We start from the raw sequence: 18,816 nt of genomic DNA on the forward strand, positions 1-18,816 counted from the left end.
ACTTCCTCAATTGCCTAAGGAAGAATAGCCTCTGCTGCGCTTTTCCAACAATAGTATCAGTGTTGGGCCCCCATTTAAGGTCCCGGGAGATTGTGGTTCCTAGGAACTTGAAGGAGTCCACTAGCGACACCACACTGTCAGCAATTGTTAGCGGAGGAACACCAACAGCCTTCTTCCTAAAGTCCACTACCATCTCAATGGTTTTGAATGGGTTGAACTCTAGATGGTTGCTTCTGCACAACCGGGCCAATCAGTCCACTTCTTGTCTGTAGGCCAATTCATCCCCGTCCTTGATAAGACCAATGATGGTAGTGTCATCTGCGAATTTTATTATCTTTACTGATTGAGCATCTGAGGTGCAGTCGTTGGTGTTGGTGGATGCATACTTCCACTAGTACTAGCTGGTTAGCTCCTGTGGAGGTTTCTTTGTGGGTGGTCCCTTATTCTTATATGACACCCACAACCCAGCGCGTGCTGCTGCTTACCTGGGTTTTATGGCAGGCGATGCAAAATCCCAAAAACAGCAACGGTTTTGACTGAAATGTATGTGTGTTTGGGAGCAAAACAGCGAAACAGTGGGAAAAATAAACCGGATTTAATTGAATAAATTCAGAAATAAGCCGGTAATCGAATGTCGGCCAAAGTTGGGGGGGGAGAAAATTTTCAATCATTGTCATATCGACCGTATGAACCTGTTGACCTAACGTGTCAACCGATTTTACATTGGAACCCAAGATACCTTTATTTTTTATTAGAAAGATTTTCTTGTGCAGATCCCCGCGCTCCTATGAGTGGCCGGTTGCGAGCTGCACATACTCTGTGTGTAATAATTAAGCACGGCGAGAGCCCAGTGATTAATGTCAGAGTAAGAGTCTGATTTATCGGCAGTGTCCCAGACCCGGGTGATTTATTACAGCGCAGGTCGTAGCCCCTCAATCACTATTTATTCTCAGCATTTCTATACTGCCGGTAGAAGGCTTTCTGCTGCTACCGGTAACTAACGGGAAAATAAATCTAATAGTGTAAACTTTCCCGGCTCTGATGGAGAGTGACCAATTTAAAGGACCAGCAGCCGGAGGAACTTTAGGATGTCTCCTAAAGTGTGTCATCTGGCTGCGTCACTCCTTACATATTCACTTTCAGGGGGAGTGGTACCTGGATACTTCTATATTACTGCATCGCTGAGTATGGACACCCCAAATCTCAGTTCTTAATTACTGGCTACAATGAAGTGCTGTACCCAATAGCAACCAAACGTAGCCGGTTTCATCAGTCTGGTGTAGACAGATTAATCAATGCTGATTTCTCATTGGTTGCTATACGTTACAGCACCTGTTTTACCTGCACCGATTTTTATAAAGTAATGTGGCTGCTTTGGAATAAGTTTCTCCTGGACGTTCAGTCTCTTTGGCCTGTTTATTATACTTTGATCATGCAGTTTTTGATTAAAAATGGACGCCCTAACCGAAAAATATTAACCCACGTCTCAATACCAGCTTGTTGTCAGTGGACTCCCTCTGGCCACCGCTGCCGGGGTCTGTCATATCTGCCCCCATTATCAATGTGCTTCCTAAAATGGCTGGAGCGTCACCTAGCAACCAAAATAACTGTCTCCTCTAAGGGGGTGTCCATTTTGCAAGGGACACTTTCAATAGGAGGCAGAAGTGACATCCCCCAACAGCAGCGGTTAGAGGGAGTGGGGACGGCAAGCAGGTACCAGACAGTTGTAGCAATAGTCCCCGCAGACCCCCAGTTCCTCAGACACAGCAGAGTCATTCTTGGGCCTCCTGGTTTTGGAGATAGAAGTGTGATGTCATTTTAATGACCCATTAACGCCAAACAGATTTACTCCACTCTGACCAGAAGCTTCCATTGTGCTCTCTGTCGCTGAGTCAATTGGCAGCATCAACTGAGCACATTGGTTATTAAAGATTTGTTATTGCTACATTTTATGTATCACTATAGCTGCAAAGTGGTATCTGGATTTAGAAAACAGCGTCATTAAAAAAAGGTTGTAAAATTAAGCAAAAAGAACATAAAATTTAACTCGGGGGAAATCTGTCAAGCCTTTAAAAAGGACCAGTGGAGGTGTTGCCCTTAGCAACCAATCAGAGTCTCATTTTAATTTCTCTATTAGAGGGCCAGATGCACTAAGCTTCAAAAGTGGTAAAATGGAGAGTGATAAACAACCATCCAATCAACTCCTCTCTAACGTTTTTCAAACTCAGCCTGTAACATGGCAGGCAGGAGCTGATTGGCTGGTTGTTTAAACACTCCATTTTATCGGTCTGATTGGTTGCCATGGTTAATATCTGCAATTCTCCCCTAAATTTGCATTCCCAAGAACGGTTCATTGTACTGTAATTGGAAATGGTCAATTTTGGAATGGTAATTGAAGGCCGCATGAATGCTGCCTGGGGGGTCCTCCTGCTATTGAGAAGGTAGAACCATTTGGCAGATACATTAGCGATCCCTTCCGAAATGGTGTGCAGTCAGCATTCCAGCGTTCAGTATGCAGACATGGGCATCCCGACTGCTAGAACGCTGGCGCTGGAACTTGGAAAGACCTCAGGCAGGGTGAGGGTTAGGTTAAGGCATTCGTGGGAAGACTTAGGGTTAGGCTGAAAGGAGGGCTAGTTAGGTATAGTAAATTATAAGGGGGGGTTAGGGTTTGGCTACTGGGTGGGGTGGTTAGGTTTAGGTGGCGGGGTGCAGGGGATAGGAAGTAGCAGGAAGGTTTAGGGTTAGGCTAAGGGTAGTAGGTAGAGGGTTAGGGTATGTACCGCGCCCCTTTTGGGATTCTCGGTATCGGGGGTGCCAGCTTCCTGACCACCTGGATATCGCATGTATCTCTCCAAAGTATACCAGAACCCCTTTTCTACAGAGCGATTTGGCACAACATTGCGTTCGGTTCTAAAATACTGTAATAACTAGTTCCCAACCCGTTCAGGTCCCCCCTATTCTAAGGCGATTAACCGGGCTTCCTGCCCCCTCTGAGCAGTCACTTCTCAAGAAACGATAAGTTTTTCTGAAGACGCCTCGCAGCCCCCACGTTGTAATACTCAGCCATTGTGACATAAACCTTCCAATTTCTCCGCTAGCAATTAAGATGACTGACATATGACACCAGATGTAACGTACAGTTATGCTAACTATTTTTTTTTTTTCCTCTCGCCGCGTTATCCCCTTTTTTAAAGATTAAAAGTGAAATGTCGTTTTCTGCTGCCTGCCAGAGACCGCGTTTCTGTAGCAGACGTAGACAAAAGACGTGAGGGGAAAAAAATCAAGCTAATGAGTCAAGTCCTGAACAAAACCCAGCGCCAGTCACCATAAAGACTGTAACTTTTTAGAAGGAATTGAAAACTTCTTACACGGGTAACCTTTGTGGGCCACACAATTCTGCCTCAACCTTTTCATTTTACATTGAAGGTTTTTTTTTTTTTCTTAAACATCCTTTTAACTATTACAAGACTCATTTACATGACAATTGGCAGCTATTAGTTTCCAAACGGCTTTGTCTGCTTCACGAAACTTGTCGCTGTTTTCGGGGTGGTAATAAAAACTCTTGCAGCTCGTTTCAACTTAATTGTACCCCCGAACTGTACAAAAATACCTTTTATGATTACGAAATGAAAAACCGCACTCAAATTGAATCTGGTTCATGCTACTGAGCGGTCAGTGACTTCGAGGTGAGATGCAGATAAATGTGGCAGCATCCGGCGTGCAACTTTTCACGGTTTTGCTTTTGTGTTGCAGCTGATTAACGGAGGGGAGGACGTGTTGATTTTCTACAATGACCGAGCCTCGTTCCCCATCCTGCTGCAAATGATGTGCTCGGAGCGAGACCGGGCCGACGAAGGCGGACCTCTGGCGTACCACATCACCTTGGTGGAGCTGCTGGCGGCTTGCACGGAAGGGAAGAATGTCTACACTGAGATAAAGTGCAACTCGCTCCTGCCCCTGGATGATATTGTCAGGGTGGTGTCGCATGATGACTGTATACCGGAGGTAGGCAGTGACCGCGGGGAAACCGTGTCACTTACAGTGCAGGCTCGCAGTATTCCGCCCTTACTTATCCCAGGGGGGTAGAATGTGTTTGTGATCTCAGACCGTTTTTCTTCCCCGAATTCTTGCTTACGTCTTGCAGGGGTCGCCGTTTGCCCTCTACGTTCACGGTGAGGCTTTTCACTTTATCCAATCACACTCAGGCTTTCATGCACAGTGTTGTCACTAATTTAGAAAGCGTTATTATAATGAATATTTGTAATCTTACCTCATGAAAGCTGCCATTTTGTGTAGGTGAGTGGCGCACTTCGATAGAAGTATTCATTCACTGTTTAGAAAATGAAACTTAAAACGTTGAATTTATGAGGTAAAACTGCACCTAGAAAACAAGAATATGCCACTTGTAATGGTCACCCAGGACTATCGGACACCATTATCCTCTCGGGGACAGATCTGTGCAATGGCCCCCATACATTAGTGCAAGGTATTGCATGCGGCATGTATCGTATTTGCTACAAATCACAGGATCTTTCAAATCTAGGGTTACCAACAAGCCGGGATCACTCCGGTACAGTCCGGTTATTAAGACCGGAGACTGGAGGGGTAGCGTTCCCGGAATAGGCAGCTACTAGCCAGACTGTACAATGTCCTATTTCCGGACATTGTATAGTCCGATAATGCCACCCGTCCAGACTCCAGTCTTAATTACCGGACTGTACCGGAGTAATTACGGACGGCTGGCGGTAACCTTGGACAATTCCTTGTGGCAGCCATGGCGATCTCCTGATCCGATGTGCAAGGGACCATGCATCAGATCGGATCCGGAAGTAACACATGTACGATATGCCACTTTTCACACAACTTATCGGCTCTATGAGTCAAAATCTTGTGGAAAAGGGCCATCTCGTATAAGTGTATGGGCACCTTTTGGATGAGTGGAAGCACTTCATTGGTCAGTTTCCACCCACGTTACCTACAGTAGGCTGCATCGTAGCATCGGTGACTTTGAAATGTAACCGACATCAGATTGGGAGGTATAATCTGTGGCATTTGTATAAGCGGCTTAATAGGTGGTACTAGTAAAAGTGCTGGTCACCTACACACGTAGCAATAGGCAGCCATTTTGAAAGCTGAATCAATATGCACGACACTGCAGCCTATCAACTTCGCAGGAATCGGTGCCTCATGAATATCGGTCATACCTCATGAATATCAAGTCTCTCAAGTAATATGATTTTTTTCATGGTTTCTGAATAAAGGCGCCCATACACAGTACAATTTAACGGATGCGATGCGCTCTCCCGCGCACAGCATAAAAAGTATGTTCTGCACATACTTTTTGTACTAGATTACATTGCTTTGCAAAACATATGCGATGCGATCTAGTCCAAATTGCATACAATAATTGTACTGTGTATGGGCACATTAAGCCCACAAAATGGCTTGTCCCGCAGGAGTTGGTATTGGGTGCCGTTTAAGGATGATTGTCAAATATAGACAGATATATATGAATTTATATTTATTTTTGGGAACGGAATGTATCACTGGCAACAGTATCCAGCGACCTGCGGCTAGTACCTGCTTAGGATTCGTCCTCAGACACTGGCTGCGCCATCTCCCGTTTCACCAATAAAAATTCTCTGTTCTCAGGTCAAAATTGCCTACGTGAACTTTGTCAACCACTGTTACGTGGACACCGAGGTGGAGATGAAAGAGATCTATACCAGCAACCACATCTGGAAACTGTTTGAGAATTTCCTGGTGGACATGGCGAGGGTGAGTCACATGGCTGCTACCACAAACTAGCGCCATTTCCTAGTTCGCTGCAGTTCCCACTGTTACTCCTGTTATGTTGGTGAGAATAGGAATTGCAGCGGTTTATATTTGCTTGTAAATGGCTTTCATGTATAATTTGACTATACCAAAGGTCCACCCGATTTATTACTTCACTTTACATCCCATTCTCTGTAATGAGATCATTTGTATCTTCTTAATGCCTTATGTCTGAAATACAGCACTTACCAATCATTTGTTTTATCATAATATCCGCATCCAATCTACAAGCACCCGGGCATCGCCCTCTTTAGTAAGTGTCAGTTTTTCCTCCTAAAACACTGCTTATTGGCCTTGAGCAGCAGTGTGTGAGGGCACATCTGCAATCGCCCCCTCTATGTGCCCGCTTCTTTACAAGGGGCACTCCTGTGTTTTGGGGTTTATAGATCAGGGTTGCCGACTTTAAAAAAATCCTCTCCGGGAGAAGCCCGGAGAGGAATCTTGCATTACGAGTTTTGGGGGCGGGGCTTAACAGTGACGTCATTAAGCCCCGCCCCCATTACAGCAAATAACAGAAATAACTGATATCCATGGAGGGGGCGGGGCTAAAACGTCACGATTGTGCCGTTTTAGCTCCGCCCCCTCCCCTGAGACCCGCGGATTGCGGCATATAAATGCCGCGATCGGGGGGCTCAGTGGGGGTCCCCCTGATTCCGGGAGGGTTGCCCACCCTTCCGGGAGCCGGGAGGAAGGACCCGATTTTCGGGAGACTCCCGCAAATTCCGGGAGGGTCGGCAACCCTGTTATAGATGGCATGATATCTGTATGTTATCTAGGTGAGACTTGTGCTATATATTGATTGTGTCTTTGATGACTTTTCATGGAAGGTTTGCAATACGACCACGGACAGGAAACACGCCGACACGGCTCTGGAGAAGTACGTAACCGAAGCAGTAATGAACATTGTCAGCGGATTCTTCAACTCGCCGTTCTCCGACAACAGCACCAGCCTCCAGGTGAGCGGAGTTGAGCTTCAGTCTGGCGTGTCACGTGCGCCCTTTGCTTTCGTTCCGTCCGGGGAGCCATTTGTGGGCTGAACCAATATTGCTGTGTAACCGTAGTCCCTATCTTCTTATATCTCCAATCTCTGTCTTCACGGCTCCCTCTTTCCATATGCAGCAAGTTTGAAACACAGATCATTTTTTCATTTTCTGTCAACTCTTTGAGTGGCAACATCTCTGAGAGATGTGCAAAATATCTGCTATAAATGCAAGCGTCGGCTGAGAGTGAGACCACGAGGGATTTCCGGCCCGCAGGCCGCGGCTGCTGTCCTCTCGCCCACGCAATGCTCCAGCTCCGGGCAAGCTCAGTGGTGCGGCCCCCATGGGAGCAGGTACTGCTAATCTATCGGCCCAGAGAGGGCCCAACTCTGCCCCAAGGCCCCACGGACTATCCCCCGCCTCACTGACTCTCCGTGCTGGTCCAACTCCCCTGTTGCCGCCCGATCCCATTCCAGCCCCCCGCCTGCCAGTGTCCCACCTAATACGAGCTTCGTTGAAGGACCCCCGTATTTCCCATCACGCCAATAAGACTAGCAGGACGCCGCAACATGGTCACACTTTGTTGTGAGAACCTCTTGGGCCCAAGCAGGTATAATATAGGACTTTGGACATTTTAGAGAGACCACCTCCTTTGTGTGACGGTGTTGGCCACCCCTGTGTCGCAGCGGATTCAGAACTTTTTCAATGCATACTTTGTCCACATATGTTCAGTGTACTCATTGTAATGTATGTATGTAATGCGTTTTTCATTAGTAAAAAATATGACGTAAATTACAACAGAAAGTCACATGTATACAAATCATTACGGTGAGATGTTAGCATAATTGCGCAGAATGGACAAAGGGCCCTGCTTATCTGAGCTTACAAGCTATAGCCTATATGGAGGGTGGGGCAGAGACTGCAGAATCGGGTAGAGGGATCAGAATCCGTGCCGGCTACTTCTGGTTTTTAAGGGGTTAAGCTCCCTGTTGGCAGAAAACAAAAGATGAAGTTGTTTCTGCACCCCCCCCCCCCCCCCATCTACAATAATCCCTTTAATTGATACTTTCTACCATCTTCTTCTGAACAGTTATCGTTGTCCAAAGCCTCCCTGTCACCCCCCTTCCCCTGTCACCCCCCTGTGTGGAAGCGACTGCTCATTTCTTCCTCCTGTTAAGCCCTTGCCGCCCCCCGATCATTGTTAGGAGCCATAATTGTCCATGTTTTCACATTCCGATCGGTCAATTATATTACAGCCAGGCGATATTTAAATGCCTCCAAGGCCGCGGCGTTTAGCCAGATTAATGAACAGCTGGACACATCTATCAGGTCCCGAAACGTGTTCCCGGAATACAGATTCCCACTCAAGGTACTTTCATCTTTTCCCTGATTGTCAGCGATTAATTACAAGGACGACAGTCTTTGAATGAGGAATAAATTTGCTGTTTGGACAGTAAGGCCGCTCTCGTTACAGAACCGTGCGTAACTTCCGCCCCTTCCGAGAGTTTGTTTTTCACCTGTCCCATGTTTTGGGTCTGATTCAGAATGGACTGACGGGAAGCCGGCGTTTCGGGGGTGGTAACCATCCAGAAAAACAGACGTGTCCAGGCGTTTTCAGGGAGGTCTGTGATGCTCGGTTATGCGCAACTCCGTAGGCTGCGGGCAGAATCGGCCTACTTTCGTTGACGTTTGTAAATCGGCTGAACAGTATCGGCGGCTTCCGAGCCGAATTGCAACGTGAGCTGTAGTATTGTACAAATGAGCGCTCAGTACTTTTACCTCTTACCCCGAACCTGTCTAATATTCAGCTGTTCTAATGGCTGCGCTGTAATTTGCATGCATCCTGGTCCGCAGCGAACGGAGCGCTGAACATAACGCGCGCATCGGCTCAGTATATAAAGCACAAACACACGTGCGCCTAGCAACCAGGTGTCCGTAAGATTTATTGCTTCTGTCCCATAGGTTTCTGCATACACAGATGGTGCCGTCTGTACATAACTACCTGATTTTGTCTCCGCAGACCCATCAGCCCGTCTTTATCCAGCTCCTTCAGTCAGCGTTCCGGATTTACAACTGTACGTGGCCAAACCCGGCTCAGAAATCCTCGGTGGAATCCTGCATAAAAACACTGGCAGAAGTGGGTACGTGCAGGAGTGTAGTGCACCCCCCCATAACAAGCCCCCGGTACTCCCGTGTATACAGATTACCTTCATTGCTAATTGCAATGTGCGCCAGTATGTTCTCCTCACTGACTGCTCCAAATCTCCCTGGTGAAGCCATCGGCAGGGTTTGGCGTATACCAGTGTATATACCGAGATGCTGTATGTTCTAGTGTTAGGATATTGGGCCTGATTCATAGTTTGTACGCATACACCTGAGTTTTACGCAGTTGAGCGTTTATCGAGCGCAATGGTCTTGAGATGCTGCCGCAGAAAACATTTATTTGCAAAGCGATTTAGCCGGGATTATTTGGGTGTAGATGTGAGGCGTAGGCGCGTGGTGACCGGTTTCCTGGCCTGTCTCGTATCCTGTACGCTGCTGCAATGGCCCTGGGGCCTTTCTTTCCGCGAACATGCCTCATGACCGCAGGTCTGCTCAGAAGATCGATAATCGCCGATGTGCCCCAGTTGCTTCGTCTTTGTACGTAGCCAACAGGACCCACACAGCGCAGGGGGCGTGTCAGTACAAATCCTGGCAGCTGCTGCATTTGCATATTTTCGCTCAGTTGCTGTGTACACATTCGCCACTACGGTGGCATTAGCGCATGTGTCGGAATCTGGCCCAGCTGTGTCTAATTGGTTGTTATATACAGTATTGTCATGTGACCGTTAAATAACATAAGAGTTGTACTTTTTTTGCTCGTCGATCACTTGGAACAGCAGTTAACGTACCGTTTTGCTAATGAGCCTTTTCTCTCCCCAAAAGCAAAGAATCGGGGGATAGCGATTCCCGTGGACCTGGACAGTCAGGTGAACACGCTGTTCCTGAAGAGTCACTCCAACATGGTGCAGCGGGCGGCCATGGGCTGGCGGATGACTGCGCGTACCGGGCCTCGCTTTAAAGACGTCCTTGGCGGCCCAGCCTGGGACTACCGGAACATCATAGAGAAGCTGCAGGTTAGAGCCGGTATATTCGGTGCGGATCACCCCTCACTGTTCTGAAGACATAACTAATAATAACATAATCCAGTAAATCGTCCAAGTGAAGATAAATTAATGTCAACAAATTCAAATATAAATAATAATGTTTAACATTATTATGGGGGGGGGGGGGGGATAAACGTCCAGCCAATCACCTGCTAACTGCCATGTTACAGGCTGTGTTTGAAAAAAGTCAGTAAGGAGCTGATTGGCTGGACGTTTATCTCTCCTTGTCACACTTGCATTTATCTCTTGTTAAGTCTTAATACATCTGCCCCAATGTTACAGGCTTGGTTTGAAAAATGACAGTTGGGAGCTGATTGGCATGTACTTTATCTCTCTCTCTTTTATCACTTTGTAAGCTTTGATAAATATCGCCCTTTGTCTCTTCCTGTCTCTATCTACATATATAAGGTTATTAATAAAATTAGGAGATATTTTATCCTTTTACGCAATTGACATTCCGACTCCCCCAAATACAATAATACAATGTTCTGTCACACGGGCAGGACGTGGTGGCCTCTCTGGAGCAGCAGTTCAGCCCGATGCTGCTGGCCGAATTCTCCGTACTTGTGGACGTCCTGCACAGTCCGGAGCTTCTGTTTCCTGATGGGAGTGACGCGCGGATTCGATGCGGGGCTTTCATGTCCAAGTAAGTCCATACTTCACGTTCCCATCACCGCAGGCTACAAACACCCCACCCGGCAACTCCCTTCTGTATATTTACATTTAGTAGTGGGAGCTGCCATGTGTGTCGCTTTCACTGTCCATTTACATGATAATAAGAGACTCCCATGTAACAGCGCCACCTAGTGTCATTCTATTGTAATTACAATGTAAAATGTCTGCATGTCTTTTAGCTGTAAGCTTAGCACCCCAGGCATTTAAGTAACTCAGACACCATGACCCAGTAATAATGAGCTGCGGTTGTCATCGTACCCTGAAGCCGGTTTCTATTGGATAGAAGTATTTAACTTCCTAAATAATAAATTTGTAGAGTAAAAAAAAAAAGAAATCTAAAGTTTTGTTGAAACCGAAGCCGCCCAGTATAGTTCATGCTCGTTACTAAAGGAAAATTAATCAAATATAAAGAAGAAAAAAAAAGAACCTTTTTTGTCCCCCCTTAAATCAATTATAAACACCTCTGGCGCTAAGTAATTCCCCGGCGACAAAACAGTCACAGTTTGCCTGAAAATTTTAATATCGACTCATGTGCCGCACAGCGAGCGCCGAATGGCTCTTAGATTTGCCGATGAAAGCTAATAAATGCAATTTCACAGGTTGATTAATCACACAAAGAAACTAATGGAGAAAGAAGAGAAGCTTTGTATCAAAATACTTCAGACGTTACGGGAAATGTTAGACAAGAAAGACAGCTTCAGCGAGCAGGTACGGGGCTGCGTCTTATCAACGGCAACATTGCACGCGGGGAACCTTTTTTTGTGTGCTCACATTTATGCCCTAATCTAACATTGTCGCAACCGCGTTCACAATAATTACACCTCCACGTGCATCCGCCGCCTGTTTCTATGGCTGTAGAAGCGGCTCGCTGAGAAAACTGCTAAGGAACCAAGATGTGATGCCAACAACCCTTCAGCCACCTGTGTGTGACCCCGACAGCTTTTATTCTGACTTCTGTGCCTTTCAGCCTTGTATTTGTATCAGGGACATGGGCCTCTCTTCTGTTTTTTTTATGTGACGCACGGGTGATGCTCAGAGCACAGCTAGTCCGTGTCACAGGGTGAAGACGATAGAAAAGACGACCTCTTTCCTGATGATATATCGACGCAGCTGAAAAGCACAGAAATAATCCAAAAATATAACGCAATGGCGTCTTCCCTAGGTTACTCGTATGCACTAAAAAAGCAAAATACATTAAATGAGACACAAATGGGGTTTATTTAATTAAATACGTTGTTTTAGCTTCCTGGCAGCATGCAGTGTTTTTCAGATGTGTCTGTATAGCATCGGTGTTCTTGTGCCGCACAGCAAGACTGTGACATAACTCTGGGCTTGTGTGTGAGCTGATGATATTCAGTGACAGATAGATAGAGGTGATTTACTAAGATGGGAGTTCTATTGAAGTAAGGATCAGATTCTGTCTTATATCTTCTAGTACAGGCCTGGCCAACCTGTGGCTCTCCGGCTGTTGTGAAACTACAAGTCCCAGCATACCTTGCAACAGTTTTCCAATTATAGAAAGCTAGAACTGTGGCAAAGCATGCTGGGATGTGTAGTTTCCCAACATCTGGAGAGCCACGGGTTGGCCAGGCCTGTTAGAAGATGCTAAATAAATAATAAGTAGAATCGGAGAAGTGGTATCTGTCCCCAGAAAGAAAGTTATGTGCAGGTGATAATTCACCAGCCAATCAGCTGCTAACTGTCTATTTACATATTGGAGCTGATTGGCTGGAGCGTTCTCACATTGCACATGGTGTTCTGTATGGGGATAGATCACACGGCTCCCAGCTTCATACATTTACCTCACGGTTCATTGCTGTGAATAGCTATTGCCATACATTGTAAAAATGCAGACCGTCAACACCAAATAGTCGACATGCACAAATCGGCATAGACAAAATGTGGAAATGGTCAATACGTGGAAAAGTTGACACGCTTTATTTCATGGGTTTTTTGGTGTCAGTTTGTACATTTCATCACGCGGACCTTAAATTAGTGTACCGCATGCCCCCGCGAGGCTTGCATCGAACCACTTACCATTCCCAGTCGGCGTCTGCGTGGATGGTGAAGTGTGAAAAGTATTAAAAGTCCCCCCCAAAAAAGAAATAAATTCCAAAAAAATCATGTCCACCATGTCGTCCTTTTTGCTTGTGTCGATCATTTGGTGGTCACCTATTGACTACCTATCAACCGCATACCGAATTTCATATGGATCCTTAATTTCTGCGAAACGCGTCGCAATGGAGCAAACGTCAGAACTCTTTGTTCAGTTACAATGACCTTTATTAAATAACAAATTTCAATGTACTGCTAAACCCAGGATTCAAACCCATGACCTGCCGCATTAACATTAAGCACCCTACTCCAGGCATGTCCAAACTGTGGCCCTCCAGCTGTCGTGAAACTACACATCCCAGCATGCCATAGTTTTAGCATTCCCTTCTAGCAAAACCGTGGCAATGCATGATGGGACTTGTAGTGATACAACAGCTGGAGGGCCACAGTTTGGACATGCCTGCGGCCTACTCAGTGGGTTTATCAGCATCCTGAAATGTAATGAAGGACAGTGTGACTGAATTACAAAGATCAGATCATGAATGATCCACAAACCACCCTGGTTTACGGCCTACTGTCCATATCTAATAATAATGGTTCTATTATTGTATTCACTGTGTATTTACCCATTATTAGCTTGTTTTTTAATTGTGTGTTTTGTTATTAAGGTAATAAGTCTGTGGACCACTCCAAGCTTTACCAGTCGTAATGACCACACCGTCCACTAGTGGCCACTGTCTTAGCATTTTGTAACAATGTCTAGACCAGAGCCAGTATAGTTCAGCTGGGAGTCTGGCTGTAGGTGCTAGTACTGGTTCCCAACCACCTGCAAGATACCAGTCTGGTTTACTGGGTCACTTATATCTCTCTCCACTACAGTCTGCCAGCCAGGGCCTGGTAACGAGTCTAATAATGTTATTATTGGGCCATATGTATTCCTGTGCGTGGATGGTAGATACAGTACGGTAACTGGATATGGGAGATTGTGTTACTTTGACAAATATTGCGGGGGAGGGGGGGGGGGTGTGTAGGCAAACCGAGGGGGGGGGCAGCAAATAAGGAATACAGCAATGACAGAGGGAGGGGGGGGGGGGGGGGGGCAAATCATGTAGACGGGAATGTTGGGGGGGAGGCAGCAAATCATGTAGATGACAGTAATGGAGGGTGAAGGTAAATGAGTACAGGACAGTAACCGCAGCCTATAGTACAGTAACCACTGCCTATAGTAAAGTAACAGCAGCCTATAGTACAGTAACCACTGCCTATAGTACAGTAACAGCAGCCTATAGTACAGTAACCACACCTACAGTACAGTAAGAGCTGCCTATAGTACAGTGACCACTGCCTATAGTACAGTAACAGCAGCCTATAGTACAGTAAGAGCTGCCTATAGTACAGTAACAGCAGCCTATAGTACAGTAACCACACCTACAGTACACAGCAGCCTATAGTACAGTAACCACTGCCTATAGTACAGTAACAGCAGCCTATAGTACAGTAACATCAGCCTATAGTACAGTAACCACACCTACAGTACAGTAACAGCTGCCTATAGTACAGTAACCACACCTACAGTACAGTAAGAGCTGCCTATAGTACAGTAACCGCTGCCTATAGTACAGTAACCGCAGCCTATAGTACAGTAACCACTGCCTATAGTAAAGTAACAGCAGCCTATAGTACAGTAACCACTGCCTATAGTACAGTAACAGCAGCCTATAGTACAGTAACCACACCTACAGTACAGTAAGAGCTGCCTATAGTACAGTAACAGCAGCCTATAGTACAGTAACAGCTGCCTATAGAGCTGCCTATAGTACAGTAACATCAGCCTATAGTACAGTAACCACACCTACAGTACAGTAACCACTGCCTATAGTACAGTAACCACTGCCTATAGTACAGTAACAGCAGCCTATAGTACAGTAACCACACCTACAGTACAGTAAGTGCTGCCTATGAGTGACGTGCGCACACTGACACATGATCTCTTTCATGGCTGCCAGGCCGGCTTCTCTGACCGCAGACTACCACCGGACATATGAACCTGACTGGCCTTATAGCACATGATATATATTTAATAAGAAAAAGTTCAATTCATGGTAAGAGCGCGGGTTCCTGCAAGCTGACAAGTCTGGGGCTGTATTTCTATTGGCTGAAGAGTATTTTCCTGCAGACAAGGGGAGCGGCCTGTGGTCAGCTGGTAGACATCCTGATAATGACAGAGGTTGGAGTGGGCGGTGTAAAATCAGTGAATGACGTTGCAACTCTCCACTAGCAGGTGCTCCGTATACAGCCTCAGTCACATGCAGTATACAGGTGGCACATATCACATCACTCAGCGCAGTCTGCTCCGTATACAGCCTCAGTCACACACATAGTATACAGGTGTCACATATCACATCACTCAGCGCAGTCTGCTCCGTATACAGCCTCAGTCACACAGTATACAGGTGTCACATATCACATCACACAGCGCAGTCTGCTCCGTATACAGCCTCAGTCACACAGTATACAGGTGTCACATCACTCAGCGCAGTCTGCTCCGTATACAGCCACAGTCACACACACAGTATACAGGTGGCACATATCACATCACTCAGCGCAGTCTGCTCCGTATACAGCCTCAGTCACACGCGGTATACAGGCGTCACATATCACATCACTCAGCACAGTCTGCTCCGTATACAGCCTCAGTCACACGCAGTATACAGGTGGCACATGTCACATCACTCAGCACAGTCTGCTCCATATACAGCCTCAGTCACACGCGGTATACAGGTGTCACATCACCTCACTCAGCACAGTCTGCTCCGTATACAGCCTCAGTCACATGCAGTATACAGGTGTCACATATCACATCACTCAGCGCAGTCTGCTCCGTATACAGCCTAAGTCACACGCGGTATACAGGTGGCACATATCACATCACTCAGCGCAGTCTGCTCCGTATACAGCCTCAGTCACACGCGGTATACAGGCGTCACATATAACATCACTGAGCGCAGTCTGCTCCGTATACAGCCTCAGTCACACGCGGTATACAGGTTTCACATATCACATCACACAGCGCAGTCTGCTCCGTATACAGCCTCCGTCACACGCGGTATACAGGTGTCACATATCCCATCACTCAGCGCAGTCTGCTCCGTATACAGCCTCAGTCACACGCGGTATACAGGTTTCACATATCACATCACTCAGCGCAGTCTGCTCCGTATACAGCCTCAGTCACACGCGGTATACAGGTTTCACATATCACATCACACAGCGCAGTCTGCTCCGTATACAGCCTCAGTCACACGCAGTATACAGGTGTCACATATCACATCACTCAGCGCAGTCTGCTCCGTATACAGCCTCAGTCACACGCAGTATACAGGTGTCACATATCACATCACTCAGCTCCGTATACAGCCTCAGTCACACGCACTATACAGGTGTCACATATCACATCACTCAGCACAGTCTGCTCCGTATACAGCCTCAGTCACACTCAGTATACAGGTGTCACATATCCTATCACTCAGCACAGTCTGCTCCGTATACAGCCTCAGTCACACGTAGTATACAGGTGTCACATATCACATCACTCAGCGTAGGCTGCTCCGTATACAGCCTCAGTCACACACACAGTATACAGGTGTCACATATCACATCACTCAGCGCAGTCTGCTCCGTATACAGCCTCAGTCACACGCAGTATACAGGTGTCACATATCACATCACTCAGCGCAGTCTGCTCCGTATACAGCCTCAGTCACACACACAGTATACAGGTGTCACACATCACTCAGCGAAGTCTGCTCCGTATACAGCCTCAGTCACAGGCAGTATACAAGTGTCACATATCACATCACTCAGCGCAGTCTGCTCCGTATACAGCCTCAGTCACACACACAGTATACAGGTGTCACATATCACATCACTCAGTGCAGTCTGCTCCGTATACAGCCTCAGTCACACGTGGTATACAGGTGTCACACATCACTCAGCGCAGTGTGCTCCGTATACAGCCTCAGTCACACACACAGTATACAGGTGTCACACATCACATCACTCAGCGAAGTCTGCTCCGTATACAGCCTCAGTCACAGGCAGTATACAGGTGTCACATATCACATCACTCAGCGAAGTCTGCTCCGTATACAGCCAGTCACACACACAGTATACAGGTGTCACATATCACATCACTCAGCGCAGTCTGCTCCGTATACAGCCTCAGTCACACACAGTATACAGATGTCACATATCACATCACTCAGCACAGTCTGCTCCGTATACAGCCTCAGTCACACACAGTATACAGGTGTCACATATCACATCACTCAGCACAGCCTGCTCTGTATACAGCCTCAGTCACACGCAGTATACAGGTGTCACATATCACATCACTCAGCACAGTCTGCTCCGTATACAGCCACAGTCACACACAGTATACAGGTGTCACATATCCTATCACTCAGCGCAGTCTGTGTACAGCCTCAGTCACACGCAGTATACAGGTGTCACATATCACATCACTCAGCACAGTATACAGGTGTCACATATCACATCACTCAGCGCAGTCTGCTCCGTATACAGCCTCAGTCACACGCAGTATACAGGTGTCACATATCACATCACTCAGCGCAGTCTGCTCCGTATACAGCCTCAGTCACACGCAGTATACAGGTGTAACATATCACATCACTCAGCGCAGTCTGCTCCGTATACAGCCTCAGTCACACGCAGTATACAGGTGTCACATATCACATCACTCAGCACAGTCTGTGTACAGCCTCAGTCACACAGTATACAGGTGTCACATATCACATCACTCAGCGCAGTCTGCTCCATATACAGCCTCAGTCACACCCAGTATACAGGTGTCACATATCACATCACTCAGCACAGTCTGCTCCGTATACAGCCTCAGTCACACGAAGTATACAGGTGTCACATATCACATCAGTCAGCGCAGTCTGCTCCGTATACAGCCTCAGTCACACGCAGTATACAGGTGTCACATATCACATCACTCAGCGCAGTCTGCTCCGTATACAGCCTCAGTCACACACAGTATACAGGTGTCACATATCCCATCACTCAGCGCAGTCTGCCCCGTATACAGCCTCAGTCACACACAGTATACAGGTGTCACATATCCCATCACTCAGTGCAGTCTGCTCCGTATACAGCCTCAGTCACACGCAGTATACATGTGTCACATATCACATCACTCAGCGCAGTCTGCCCCGTATACAGCCTCAGTCACACACAGTATACAGGTGTCACATATCACATCACTCAGCACAGTCTGCTCCGTATACAGCCTCAGTCACACACAGTATACAGGTGTCACATATCCCATCACTCAGCGCAGTCTGCCCCGTATACAGCCTCAGTCACACACAGTATACAGGTGTCACATATCCCATCACTCAGTGCAGTCTGCTCCGTATACAGCCTCAGTCACACTCAGTATACAGGTGTCACATATCCCATCACTCAGTGCAGTCTGCTCCGTATACAGCCTCAGTCACACACAGTATACATGTGTCACATATCACATCACTCAGCGCAGTCTGCTCTGTATACAGCCTCAGTCACACGCAGTATACAGGTGTCACATATCATTACTGTGGCATCCTTTTGCATTGTGTTAAAACTGAGACCCCCCTAGAAACAAACACCAGCCATTAGCAGAGTTGCACTGTACTGCGACTCACATCAGACCTCTCCCGCCACATGAACACCGTCTAAGTGTGCCGTGTCCCCGCGCATGCTTCGCTGCTCTCAATGCACTGTTATATTCGTCCACCACGCGCAGTGGATGGTAGGGTATGAAAGGATTCTTTTTCGGCACAAGCCGGCTAAAAAAAACATGAAAAACTCGTGTACCTTTTCACTGTCGACCTAAAGCTTGTGTCGACCTTCGGACCCTTTACCCTTAGCCTTGTCTAACAATTTCAGGTGTCTACCTAAGCTCTGTCGACCTAATTTTTGTCGACCTCCATAGGGTCAACCTACAGTAGTGGCCCTATCCCCCCCACACATATCCGCTTTATAGGATGTTACTGACGTGTATAATATGGGTGCATGGGCTGCTCTCCGGAACGCTGGACCCGTTACCTCGGAGA

The 18,816-nt window shown here is 46.9% G+C and overlaps 1 protein-coding gene across 3 annotated transcripts in view; it reads left to right on the forward strand.

Moving 5' to 3' along the window:
- Nucleotides 1-18,816, forward strand: part of ITPR2 (inositol 1,4,5-trisphosphate receptor type 2) — a 198,330-nt gene that overhangs the window by 104,380 nt on the left and 75,134 nt on the right. For all 3 annotated transcript variants that reach the window (XM_083181094.1, XM_083181096.1, XM_083181095.1), the window contains exons 31-37: nt 3,757-4,008; nt 5,656-5,781; nt 6,666-6,794; nt 8,839-8,959; nt 9,744-9,934; nt 10,468-10,610; nt 11,239-11,347. In XM_083181094.1, coding sequence (XP_083037220.1) covers nt 3,757-4,008; nt 5,656-5,781; nt 6,666-6,794; nt 8,839-8,959; nt 9,744-9,934; nt 10,468-10,610; nt 11,239-11,347 — 1,071 coding nt within the window. The remainder of the gene's footprint in view (nt 1-3,756; nt 4,009-5,655; nt 5,782-6,665; nt 6,795-8,838; nt 8,960-9,743; nt 9,935-10,467; nt 10,611-11,238; nt 11,348-18,816) is intronic.

This window comes from Crinia signifera, chromosome 4 (genome assembly GCF_055691185.1).
Source record: "Crinia signifera chromosome 4, ASM5569118v1, whole genome shotgun sequence".
Lineage (NCBI taxonomy): Eukaryota > Metazoa > Chordata > Amphibia > Anura > Myobatrachidae > Crinia > Crinia signifera.